Genomic DNA, 12,880 nt, shown 5'->3' on the forward strand with positions numbered 1-12,880 from the left:
AGTGTAACCTTCAATTATTTTATTAATGTAACTGATTACATTTGCTTTTCTAAATTTCTAAAGAATACTTTCAACTGTTATACATTTTCAAACATCTAAACCAACTCTGATTACTGACTTTCAAAATACTTCATCACTTGAATTCAGATTATAAAAATGACATTTTAAAGCACAGCCACCACAAAATCAGACTTTAGCACATAAAGCATATACATAAACTCAAATAGAAAATAAAAGTTATTGAATAAGCATGTGTCCTAAACTCCTGAAACATCGGAGTCTCATATATTAAAGCAGTCAATGCAATTTGGGAAAGAAATAAATTAAATCTGTGTGTGTGTGTGTGTGTAAATATTCAGATGTAATCCCCTTTGTAATCATTAACATTTTCATACATAACTGTAATTTATGCATTTGTATAGATTAAAAGATTAGTTTCATTTATTTTGTCATTAAATTGTAACTAGTTATTCCCCACCACTGTCCACTTGTCATGTGATGTGACTAAAAATGTAATGATTAATAAATTAATAATTAGTGATATTTGTAAGTAATACTTTTTGCATCATGAATAATAATAATAAAAAAGCAAACCTAAAGCAACACATTTTTTTAAAGTTTTTTTTTTAAAGATTGTGAATGTTTTTATTTGTCATTGATCCAACTATTCTACCTTTTGGCCTCACACCTTCCTGCCCAAACATAGCACAATTGACCTGAGAGGACCCTTGTTCCACCTTTAGATAGTCTCCTGTGCTTTTCTTGGAAAAAAACACAGCTCACGCCGTCTTGTGTTCTCCTTGCACTTTAGTTTCCCATGCTTGTCTTCATCTTCAGGGTTCAACACTTGAAGCACAAATAGCATTGAGTTCGTCTCCCCCACCACACATGCGTCACGGTCGAGTGGAGGAAGTTCCCCTGTAGTGTTAGGAATGGGACTGCAGATTATTATCCTGGTGGAGTCAATGAGACTGTCTATATGAGCACCTGTACAGCTTTTTGTCTCACACTCAAGCGTTCTGCAATGAAAACTGCCAGCTCCTGCCGTTCGGCGACCTTTGGCTCAACTTTAAGCCTGCTTGGCAGAACACCACACCAAAAACACTGATACAATGCTTCGCAGAAAAAGGGAAAAAACTGGGGAGAGAGAAAGAGAGTCTTGTTTCCCACAATTGTTAGTGTGAGTTCTAACCCAAGTGACCTATAAAACAAGACACATTGGAGTACGTACAGTGACAGTGCATGAAAAATATGACTTTATTTATTGAAAAAGGAAAACAGAACACTCTCCAGTTGACTTCTGTCCAGGTTACATCTCTGTCATCCAGAAGAACAGCTTTCGGTCCCCACCGATAACACATAGAGGCAGGGTCCTATGCCAGCTTAGACCAGCCCCCACAGATGCAGAACCAATCATCACAGGCTGCAATGACAATTGTATACCATTGCAATGCAAATCTACTTTAAACTCAAGTAGCAAAGTACATCATTTTACAAACCTGTGGATGGCCCAGATGATGCACCAATAACTGACTGTTGATTTTTCCCGGATAGCCTGTGGTAGCGAAAAGATTCTCATTTGCCCTCGACCATCTGTAGAAAAGAGACCACCAAGATTATAGTCATGGATGCAGTCCAACAAAGAAAACAATGAATGATCTGGTCATTAAACAAAAAAAGTACCTGAAATGTCTTGCCTTGTCCACATGAGCTGGTCTCTTCTCGAGTGGAAAACTACAGGCAAAACACATCAGCATCATTTACCGACAGTTTAATTCACTTCATCTTTAACAAAACTGCTCAGTTTAATGTCGTAATTGTGATTTAGTGTGGAGGAGTTCATGTAAGACTTCAGAAGGTTTTAAGACAAATTCTTGATTCTCAGAAAGATTAACTAAATTAAGTGGAACAGGGGAGATAGGTCATGTCGACCACACAATAGTTCTGCTTTAAAAGCAACACACTGTTCTACAAACATAATGCATTTTAGCCAAAGAGACAAAATTGCATTTACCTAGAGCGGGTAATGTCCCAGATCACCCAATCATTGGCCACCACAGCTCCAACCTTAATAGTGTTTGTGAGACACCAGTCAGCTGACATGAGCGGCACCTGCCCACTGTCCAGAGACAGAATTGCGTGTTGTGTAACAAGGTCATAGAACCGTATTGTGCCTTTCTTCTCCGCCACCATTAACTGTATTAAAGAAATATATAAAGAAGTTCACATCAAAATCTACATACCATATAACCATTAGTTCTGTCAGACTTGTTACTGACCTTACAGAGGTCCTCAGGGTGCCAACAGACACTTACACCAGGGGAACGTAGTCTGAATGAAATGGTTTCATTACCATCAAGGTCCCACACTCTTTAAGAAGGAAAGCAACAATATAATATTCAGGTAAATAATACAATACAAATTGCAGACATTAAGAACGAGGACAGCTGTAATGTTCACCACAACATCTATCCTGCATGATGGCCAAAAGATAGAACTTGTTCAAAACATTGTGTAGGTTAATTTTACATGATAAACAGGGAAAATGTCACTGAAAGTACTAGGGATTGGATCAAGATGTGCACTTTTAACTGTGTGGATGTTCTTTTCCCCACTTTACTATCCAGTGTTAAGAAACTCTAAATTTAATCCAAATTTTAAGTGGTGCAATAAAGTTGCAGGTCATGGTGACAGAGCAAATGGTTCAGCAACAGGAATAAAAAATAATGAGGCCATGAATGGGTTATTACATCACGCCCATCCCCATGTGCTCTAACCCTTTAAAACATGCACGCACACACATAGGAAGTCTGAAAGTAAAAAAAAAAAAGTTGGTTGCTAAAAAAAAAAAAAAAAAAAAAAAAGCACTGTCAGAAACAGGACACTAATCAAATTTGGCATAATCCTAAGAAGAACTCAATTAGGCACACGGAAGGAAGTCAGATTACTAAAAATAACTTCTTGCCAATGAAAAACCATTAACCACTAACCTAAAATAAATCATCAGAATGACTGAATGTGTTTTTTCAATACAACTTAAATAGATACAGATTTCAAGCTATAGAAGAGAAGATACACTAGCATTCAGGACACTTTGCAATCAAGGTATACATTTCATCAATATGTGTTCCTTAGGAATCAAAGCCGTGACCTCAGAGTTGCCAGCACTATGCTCTAGCAGGTGAACTACACGAACCCTTGCCTGCAGCTGACCTGGAGAATCAGGATTGCCAATACCTCCCAGCCTTTTCTTCCTAAGAACACAAGATTTTCACTCCAAATTTGGCCTCGAGGAAGTTTGTGAAGGAACGCTAGGGCACGTACAGATTCAGCAAGAGGTCTGCAAGCAGATGCAATAAATCATTTGGACGGAGAAGACTGGAGATCAGATTCTGGATGGTTTCACTGGAGATCAGATCTTGGGTTTACCACGTCACAGAGGCCCGAGTGAAGAGAACCACAAGTTCTCTCAAATGAGTTGAAACTGTGGAGGTTTTCTGGGAAAGTGTGGGAGAAGAGGTTGGTTGATGAGGTCATTGAGAAGTCTTCATCAAATTAATGCCAAAAGCACTCCAAAGCCTGTCTGAATGTCAACCGTGCAGTTGGGTAGATTAATATCTGCAGCTGGGCGGTACTTGGAGGACATGCCCCATGCTCAACAGCTTACAGATGAGGGTCTTTGTAAGCACCTAAGCTCTGCCCAACATTTGCCAGGAACTCCTCAATTGTCTCCTCTCGTCTGGGGCATCTCTGCTCTGATCAAGCTCCTTTGCTGAGTATGAGTGAGGTTTCAGACCACACCACACAAACATGGTTAAAACCCCTTTACTCAGAACCCCTCGCCAAGCAAGAGTTCAACTGCACGCAAAACCAAAACCGCCAGCCTTGACAACCACCAGGGTATCCAAGAGGGTGAAAAGTTAGCTCTCTACAACCCTGACAAAGCCAAATGAGGATTAAGACACTAACCACACAAACACAGTGGGAAGCATCACAGAAAATGTGCTACTGCTATTGCGTAAGGCTCTTCAATGACTGATGCAGCATTGTGGAATAACATGCGGCAGCCATGCACAATATGAGTTGAAAGAGAGGGAAGTGTTTGAAGTCACGAAAGATCTAAGAGAAAACAAGGGGAAGGTCTGTCTGGCTTGTCTGTGTTTTCCTACACTGCACAACCGGGAAGCTGACCTGAGCATGCAATGTGATTTTTCAGATGGGGCAGGGGCGAGAAATGCTGAAATTGAGATAAGAACTGTTGAAACAAACATTTATGGTGGCGACCGGGTCAGGGGCTAATTCTTTGACTGAGATGGTGTGAATAACAGTTCTGACCTGACCTGTTTAAACCAACAGTGTTAGTGGTTTTGTTTACATTCAAGTGCTCCCAGCAGCCAAAATGACAGTCTTTTGTGGTCTAGTATAATTTATCAATCATGAAGGGAATAAAAAGTTTAAAACCTCACAAAAAAACAGATGTGAGGCGGGTGAAATCAAACCAAAAACAGCTATCGTCACCAGACTCAGTTTATAGGACATAATGGCTCGGTTATTCAAAACCTAGTGAGCTGGTTCATAATTGTACTATGAGAGTACATATTACTACCTTTGAGGTACATATTATAAGGTATTAATATGTACCCTTTAGGGATAAAGAAGGCACTAAGGCAGGGCTGGGCAACTTTGATCTTGGAAGGCACTGTCCTGCAGAGTTTAGTTCCAACCCTAATCAAACACAGAACCGAAGTTGCCCAGACCTGCACTAAGGTGTCCCTTTGAGAGTACTGCCCCAGTGACAAGCTGTTGTACAGCTAAATGTACAATTTTTGTGTAAACAACCTTTTAACATGTGCCTTTGGAACTCCAAAAAGTTAGAAGTAACAGTTTCCCTTCCAAGGGACCTTGTGTTAGTGAAATTCCAAGGCAGTATTGAAAGTATCCTTCTTAGAAAGAATTTTGATAATCTTAGATTTGGAGCCATCAGTTTACCAGAATGCAAAGTCCAAACTCTACTGCCAGGGTGTCCAGTCCTGCTCCAGGAAGATCATCTTCCTGTGGAGTTTAACTCCAGCCTGTCCCTACACACTTATCTATAAAGTGGCCCTCCAGGAGGATTGGAATCAATGTGTAGTCAAATCTCCTTTGTCCATCACATCAGGAGTGCTATTTGTGCATCAGTTGGAGTTGCTACCAATGTTTCAAATAAGTTACTTGTGATGTTCAATTTTTGGTCAAACCCCTTTTTTGTCCTACAGAACTGTTGACGCAAAAAACACTGGTCATCCTCTGGAACTGAAGGTCTGCCTCATTCTCCTAGCTTGAACTCCGTCAACTCAGCATTTCCTTCTGTGACCTGCACTCCCTAAAGTAATCTGTAGGTGGCACTGAGGCCTGTATCACTACTATAGAAAAAACCTCCTCTGATCTTCAAAGGAAACAGGTTGCACTCTTTCCCTGGCACACACACAGAATTACGTAACACTAGAGGAGATCTGAAATGGTTTGAAATCAAGGCGATTCTATAACTGAGGTGGATGATCAAACCCTCAGTGGCGATAACTTAAAAGGTAGGCAAGATAAAATTTAAATACCTATGTGGAAGAACAACCCTGCTGAAAAGAACAGCTTGAATTTCAACTGTTCTGCTAAGGAGGCTGCAAGTTAAGAAACCTAAAAGGGACATAACCATACTAGCATCCCATGCTGCAGACCAGCACCCTTAACATATGCTGCTGACCAGAACAGGTGGTCTTTTCAACAGGGAAGGTGTGTCACACATGCATAAATGTTTCAGCTGAGAGCCACATTTGTATCAAAAGCTCAGTTTGTGTGGCCTGACTGGAAAAGGTTCACTCTCTTTCTCTAACATTAACCCGATCTTTCTCTTGTTCCACCTCGCTGTTCCTCCTGCGTCCCATATTTTCTCAACGTGACAGAATTTAAATCTTTCTGCAGATGGAGCGCTCTACTGTTTTCTCTGGCTCCACAGGAGAGGGAGACTGAGGCTTATGGCGGATGTTTCCTGCTTCGATCCCCTCAGTGGCCCCTCTACTCTCCCACCAAACACACTATCTCTGACACAAAATCCACTGACCAAAGCCACATATATCAACTATCTGTATCTAAATTCTGATGGGCATGTGTAAACTATGGTTTTGGCGGGCACTCTGGGTAACATTTGGCTGTTTTCCTTATGAGCACTACCACAGCGAGACACCAAATCTCAAATCCTCATATCAAATCTCTCATTTGAGCTGGCAGTTCAGGATTAATAATATATGGTAACTGCAGTGGTTTGCACCTTACTGTGCTGTCGGGTGGGCCATGATTTATTCATAAGAGTTGGTTATTACTTAATCAAAATAATAGGCTGCTTCTAACTGCGCCAATCTTAGGGGTGTTAGGGATTACAAAAGGGGCTTCAGCACATCCAGGTTCCAGCAGAGAAGAAGCCCATTACTGCCGAAGCTGCAAACTGAAACGGACGCACCCTTGACTATGATAAAGATCTGCGATTCTTCCTTTAATCACAGCCTGAAGTTTTACCAACATCAATAAAACAGCTGCGAGAAGAGCAGCGCACTCCTATTCTCAATGTCACACCATCCAGATGAAGAGTGTATGAAAACATAATCGCAGCGCAAAGGGTCAGTGCTGACATTAGGTCACATGATGACACTGGCAGTGTGTGCACCAAGAAATGCACTGGGCTTGCAGCAGGTCCACAAACATCTCAGCACAGATGATGGTTAATATCAAGAAAGGGATGTAATGTCTATAACGCAATGGCACAGAAATGGCAAAAGCACCTGATCATGTTGAGAAAACATGATTACACCATCCAAACTTTAAGATGTTTATCAAAACTGTCATGGCAAGGTCTGCATAAAGGATCCAATAGCTGAATTTTGGATGTCTATAAGGAAAACTACTGTCTTGGTCCTCGTCCACCTTGAAGACATTAGGGTTTGCAAGCTGGGAAGAGAAAGGCCGGGTCATTGAGTTGTGGCAGGCCGCAGCGCTGCTACATACAGGTGTGTCAGTTACACGGTTCTGACGCAAAAGGGAAGACCCGAGACTCCAGGAGTGCTCTTTTACATTACATGTGACTGCCAGGAAACCGCACTTACCTCAGTGGCTGATTGGTGGGGCCACGTTCGAGGAGCTCGTTAACTGTGGCCGTGGAGAGGAAAAGCCACGGCTGCTGATTGGATTTCCACGTTTAACCAATTACTTAGAAAAACTCTGCAAGCAAGTGGTGGCTGACGCTTACGCAGAGCAACGGCGAGCCGTGTTGTGTTTAGTGTCGGGTTTCAGTGTGGAAATTTGGTCAAGACTTTCTGCATCATTAACAGAGAACAGAACGCACTCACACACACATATATTTCACTTTCTCACACTCATACACTCGGACTGCAGTACAACTAACCTGCAAGTGTGGTCATCACTGACAGATGCTATTTGCTTTCCTTCTGCAGGCTCAAACACTAGATGATTGATGTAGCTGGTGTGGCCTTCCATCACCTAGGCAACACAAGAAATCATAGAAATTGAATACAACGATCATACAGTGAATGAGTCAGCCAAGGACAAAAAATAAATATTACTGTACAGATGGGTGTACAATAAGGCTATACCAGATATATCTAAAAGCTGATATTTTTCCGCTTTTTGACAATATTCGTGAACCTTTTCAAAGTGATGATGCTCATGGATAGTTCAATCAGACTTTCTTTTGAATTGATTCAGACCATTTGAATTGATTTCAGACCATTTTTTAATTGATTCAGACCATTTCACAGAATTTTCCTCCATTGCCATTTTTTAAACTGCCAATTAAAAGCACATTGCTAGGGATAGTTCATCCCAAAATGAAAATTCAGTCATCATTTACTCACCCTCATGTCGTTCCAACCCTGTATGAGTTTCTTTCTCATGCTGAACATAAAATATATTTTGAAGAATGCTTGTACTCAAACAGTTGATGGGCCCCATTAACTTCAATAGTATTTATATCCCTACTATAGAAGTCAATAGGGATCAACAACAGTTTGATTCTTCAAAATATCTTGTTTTATGTTCAACATAAGAAAGAAACTCATACAGTTGGAATGACATGAGGGTGAGTAACTGATAACTGAATTTTTATTTCTGGGTGAACTACGCCTTTAATTTTCTATCATCAGCAAAATCATAGCAAATATACTGCGAGTGTACAGGAGAAGAAAGAGCTACCTTTACATCACAATTGTTTTGAAGTTCAGATGTCCACAGCCTGACTTTTCTGTCAGCCGCTGCAGTGCAAAACCTGAAATGAGAAAAAAAAGGATAAAATAATACACTGCATTTAGTCACCATCATGTACGTGGATGTGTAACAAACCACAGTCAGAAGATAAAACACTGGAGAGATTACAAATGTTAAAGACAAACAACCAAAGTCAGAATTTCATCACGCCATTTTCACATTTGTCTGTTCAAAATCCAACCAAACCTAATAAAACAGCTCTGCCACTAATCAGCAGCAGCAATTAGTCACACAATTACAGTAACTCACATCTGACAAGAAAAACACTTTCAGTTAGAGCGTTGCACGCACATTTTTATGTTACCATACCACACACAGACACAAAATCTTCTTCCATCTTATAACAAACACAAAGGTCCGATTACCATCACATCGTTCTATCAGCATGTTCATTTGCAAGTTGTCTTTGGCTAGATTGTTGCGCGGATGGCGTAACATCACAACGGTACCAATCATTTACATGCCAGCAGTACCAGTAGGCAACGAGTCAACCTGTCAATAACCTCTGACTCCATGTCAACCCACATGCCCAGGAAACCTTAATAAGATCTCTAGTACTCCGTTCCCAAGAGGTACACCTACAGTGAAGAAGAAAATAAACCCAAATAAAGGGCAGCGCACACAATTAAGCAGGCTGCACCTTCCGCCCTGACCACAGCATGGCCAGGAAATAACTCTGCCCTTCCCATGCTGCTAAACCTACAGGAAACTTCCCTACCGGGAGCAGAACCCTCCCAAATTCACAGCTTAACAAAGAACATGTCAGACTGACAACATCTTATTAGACTCTTGATACAAACCAGATCAAACTCCAGCTGTGACAGACACTTTCCACTGCTTGACATGAACATACAAATCTTGGTAATGAATCGATCCCTGGAAAATGGGTCTTCTCAGTGATAAAAACATGTTCTGAGAAAGCACATTTGTTTGAACAAAAATGAGTATGTTTGTGCATGTGTGGTAAAATACCTCAACTCTCAAATATCCCAATTGACTCAGACATCAATTAGGATGGGTAATTCAATAGTGCAATATAGAAAAAGCGTATTTATCTAACATTTAAAAGAATATCAGAATTTGTGCGGTAAAATAAATCAATTATCATATACTGTGTCTGAGCCTCTAATGAAGAGAAGGAACCCGTTTGAAGATGAAGAACTGTATGGTGTCTGGCATTGAGATCTGTGCTCCTTCCATACATCATCCTAATTCCACATCTCACATTACACACACAAAGTTACATTATAATCCATCAATTTGATTTGGTTTCTCCCCAACATAAAAAAGCGGCACATGCTCAAAGCTGTACCTGATGACCCGAGGGAGCTGATCCAGACGCGTTTCAGGGCTCCATGCGATAGCATCCACGCGTACTCCATGCACGAACACTTGCAAAGAAGTGAACTCTACATCCTTGACCTCAGTGTCTTCCTCCTGCAGAAATACAAATCACTAGACTGTGTGCATCACCATTTAAATGCTGACATGAAGACAGGAAGTGATCTGTTCTCATGTATCATCCTAGTAAACAATGTTTTCTCTTTTCATACAGATATGGATGGTTATATTCACAACAGTACTATTTCTGTACTATGCATACTACGTACATAGTCTGAGTCCGAAATCTCTCTGAGTAGGTATTTCTTCTGAATAAGCACTTACTTATGCGACTGTAAAATATGTATATGTAGTATGAATCCAATCTGGACGTACAACATTGATCATGTTGTCATTGCATCACTTCATTGCCACTGACAAATCCTCTCCTGTGGGCTCATGGGATAGTAAAATGTCCACTTCAGAATCTCGTCAGAAGTAGTCAGTAATGCAGGTACTTTTTGCCTGCTGTTTTATGACGTTTTTTCCCCTGCTATATAGTAAGGAAATATTCAATGATACAGCCATTGTGTGCATTTTCTGAATGTCTGAATTTCCCAGACAACCTATTACATTTGCCAAAACTTGTAGCATACGAAACTACACCTCCCATATCTTGTAGTATAAGATAGATCTTGTATACGATACAATAATTCCCATAATCTCATAAAATAACTTGAACTTTAATTCAATAAACTAGTGTGACAAATGGACAACATCCAATATAATGCTCACTTCGAGAGTTTATTTCAAATGTCTAATATAAAATAATGAAATTTACACTTGATATGCAACTTGTAGTTGGTTGCAAAATATTTTGCCAGTACACACAGCTAATTTTGAATGGTGGTCAATAGAAAACAATACTTCTAAGAACTCAAAAGTTTTCTAATAGGACCATGGTAACTAGCCAAACCTTGACCCCTTGGTTTTACAAACCATTTTAAAAATGAATTTAAAGGGTATACTGCCCAGTACGCAGTATGCTAGTAATGCTTTCTGAACACAGCCCTTGAGTTTCATGTAAGTATGGATGTTTTGTTGGTAAAAAGTATGACTACTTGAACCTGCCAGAGAGAACTCAGTTCACCAAGCATCCCAATTCACACACCCTCCAAAATATCCTAAATAGTCCTCTAGATTAGTTGTCTTGAATATGGACCCTTTTCTCAAATCTGTGATGACGTGTTTCAACAGTCATCGACATCGTAAATCCTCGAAAGTTTGTTTTTAAAAAAAATTTATGTACATTTATAACACTATACTTTTGATTATATCACCTTTGCATAATATTACAAAACAACCTAGTTAATGCTAATGCGAGGGTGTTTTTAATACAGCATCTATGGGAGGGACAGTAAATTTGACATCGCCTCTCTCTTCTGACTGCCGTCTGCCGTCTCTCTCAATTTTTTTCCTTTGAATGAAAGTCATGAAAACACTATCGTAGAGATTTATTTGGCTGTTTGAGCAAATGGCAATGCAAAAATATATTTTGTGGTACTCTCCCATCTCTTGAAGTTTATCTAACTATGATGACTTCTGCTGCTAAGTGAAAAAGGTCTATTGTTTAGGGAGGATAGTATGCAAATTAGGACACTGGAATCCATTTCCTGAAGTGTTCACCTCTAATCAAACACACCTGAACCAGTTCATCAATGTTCAAATCATAGACAGGTGTTGGAGAAGGACTGTAACCCTGCAGTGAGGTACACCTCCAGAAGGTTAGCACTCTTACCACAGACTGATCAGTCTGCTGAATAACTGTCCTCACCTTAAAACGACAAGTGCCCACGACCACATACTGGTTTCCTCCATACGCCAGAAGTGACACAGGTGAGCCACAGTCAAATGGACTGAACTCCACCACATGAACATAGTCCTCACAGGACACTGTGTAGCTTGCAGAGCGAATGGTTTCATCTGGCATCTTCCATCAAATGAATCCTTGCTGTTTGGATGAAATGGAGTTACTTTCCACTCTAAATTATAAATAACAAGGAGAGACACAAATTAGCATTTTTATTGGAGGAAAAATGCCATAATGGTTAACAAAAAAAGAGCAAGAAGAAGGATTAACGTTATCTGATATGATGTAACGTAATCGAATGTGTGGTGTCCAGACATTGCTGTAGTTATATGAAGAATGTTTCCTACATTTAATGAATAGAACTTTTATAAACTAAAATAACTGGAACTTAATCGCTACTGTACCTCACATTAATAAATATGTATCTCTTTATATTTCTTTACGGTCTCCATACATTCATTTCAGTGTCGAAGTTATGAATCAACTACACTTAGATCAGAGACAGCAGGCTGATGTGCAGCGAGTCATGCAATCTAAAAATAAGTATTAAATCTTTGAGACAAACCTGGAATAATGTTATACTCGGTTGATCGTCTGGCTGAGAAACTGAGTTCAAATTCTGGTGCATTAAAACCCACGCGGTGCTTGTTCTCAGGGCTCTTTCTGATCACGTGATCGCGTTTGTTTACTTCCAGGTTAGTGACGTAATCATGACGCTAGCACAAAGAAATGAGTGAATCTGCTTACTGGCTTTAAAAAACAACAACAAAAAAGAATTTAGAAACAGCCAAACAAAAAATATGCATTGATGCACTTCTCTAATTTATTGTGCACTTTTTATTTTACCCATGGAGCAATATGTATGTATAACTTTTTTTATTATGGGGAATATATACTTAATGCAAACGCTATGAAAAATTGTAACACAAGTTAGTGGTTTAGTTTATTGGTAGTTTGTATAGACTAAATTGAATCATTTATAGTCCTGGGGAAATGTACTACCCCTGCACTCGAATAAACAGATTTTTTTAAAAGTGGATGGTTTAGCTCTCGTATTTTTTACATCACCGCATTTTATTTATTTTCTTGTCAACAATCGTCACTTGTGGTTTGAAACAAAACGGGACCGTTCTGATTTCCTGTTTGGCTGGGGCGTGGCTAACTCATCGCGCTCTGTTATTGGTCCGGGCGTCCTGTCATGTGGATTTAAATTTACAGGCATCGGACCAGTTTATAATAATTTACATCTACTGGCGTCTGTTTTCCCATGTGTTTCACATTAGAGACCTAGGACGCGTCTACATATCAGTGTTGGTAAGTTGACCTAAGAGGTTTGGAGGTTCTGTTCCTAATAAAGTGCAAAGGGGCTTTGCTTGATGTCTT

The 12,880-nt window shown here is 39.9% G+C and overlaps 2 protein-coding genes across 4 annotated transcripts in view; one reads left to right on the forward strand and one right to left on the reverse strand.

The window, feature by feature from the left end:
- LOC306859077 (nucleoporin Nup37-like) lies at positions 1–12,591 on the reverse strand. Of its 2 annotated transcripts, none has more exons than XM_079399885.1 (10): positions 12,063–12,168; positions 11,462–11,638; positions 9,620–9,744; positions 8,236–8,308; positions 7,430–7,524; positions 2,280–2,370; positions 2,015–2,196; positions 1,684–1,734; positions 1,500–1,593; positions 1–1,423 (listed from the first exon to the last, which is right to left on the reverse strand). In XM_079399885.1, the coding sequence occupies exons 2-10, from the start codon at positions 11,615–11,617 to the stop codon at positions 1,310–1,312; spliced, it is 981 nt and encodes a 326-aa protein (XP_079256011.1). In that variant the 5' UTR covers positions 11,618–11,638; positions 12,063–12,168; the 3' UTR covers positions 1–1,309. The 2 variants fall into 2 exon arrangements, with proteins under 2 accessions (XP_079256011.1, XP_079256010.1); XM_079399884.1 differs by having other exon boundaries at positions 6–1,423; positions 11,462–11,669; positions 12,063–12,591.
- LOC306859076 (PCNA-interacting partner-like) overlaps positions 12,199–12,880 on the forward strand; it is a 15,758-nt gene continuing 15,076 nt past the window's right edge. Inside the window, exons 1-2 of one of the 2 annotated variants that reach the window (XM_079399882.1) lie at positions 12,199–12,357; positions 12,781–12,811. The gene's annotated coding sequence lies outside the window, so the exon portion shown is untranslated. Of the gene's footprint in view, positions 12,358–12,699; positions 12,812–12,880 lie in introns of those variants that run through there. The other variant, XM_079399883.1, reaches the window with a different exon arrangement.

This window comes from Barbus barbus (genome assembly GCF_936440315.1).
Source record: "Barbus barbus genome assembly, chromosome: 39".
Taxonomy (NCBI): domain Eukaryota; kingdom Metazoa; phylum Chordata; class Actinopteri; order Cypriniformes; family Cyprinidae; genus Barbus; species Barbus barbus.

Excerpts from the sequence above, each read along its gene's own strand:
- LOC306859077 (XM_079399885.1), bottom strand. The coding sequence starts at position 11,617 with ATGCCAGATGAAACCATTCGCTCTGCAAGCTACACAGTGTCCTGTGAG. Across the intron at positions 7,525-8,235 it reads AAAACAATTGTGATGTAAAG|GTGATGGAAGGCCACACCAG; the intron begins GTAGCTCTTTCT and ends TGTGTTGCCTAG. Across the intron at positions 2,371-7,429 it reads AGTGATGACCACACTTGCAG|AGTGTGGGACCTTGATGGTA; the intron begins GTTAGTTGTACT and ends TCCTTCTTAAAG.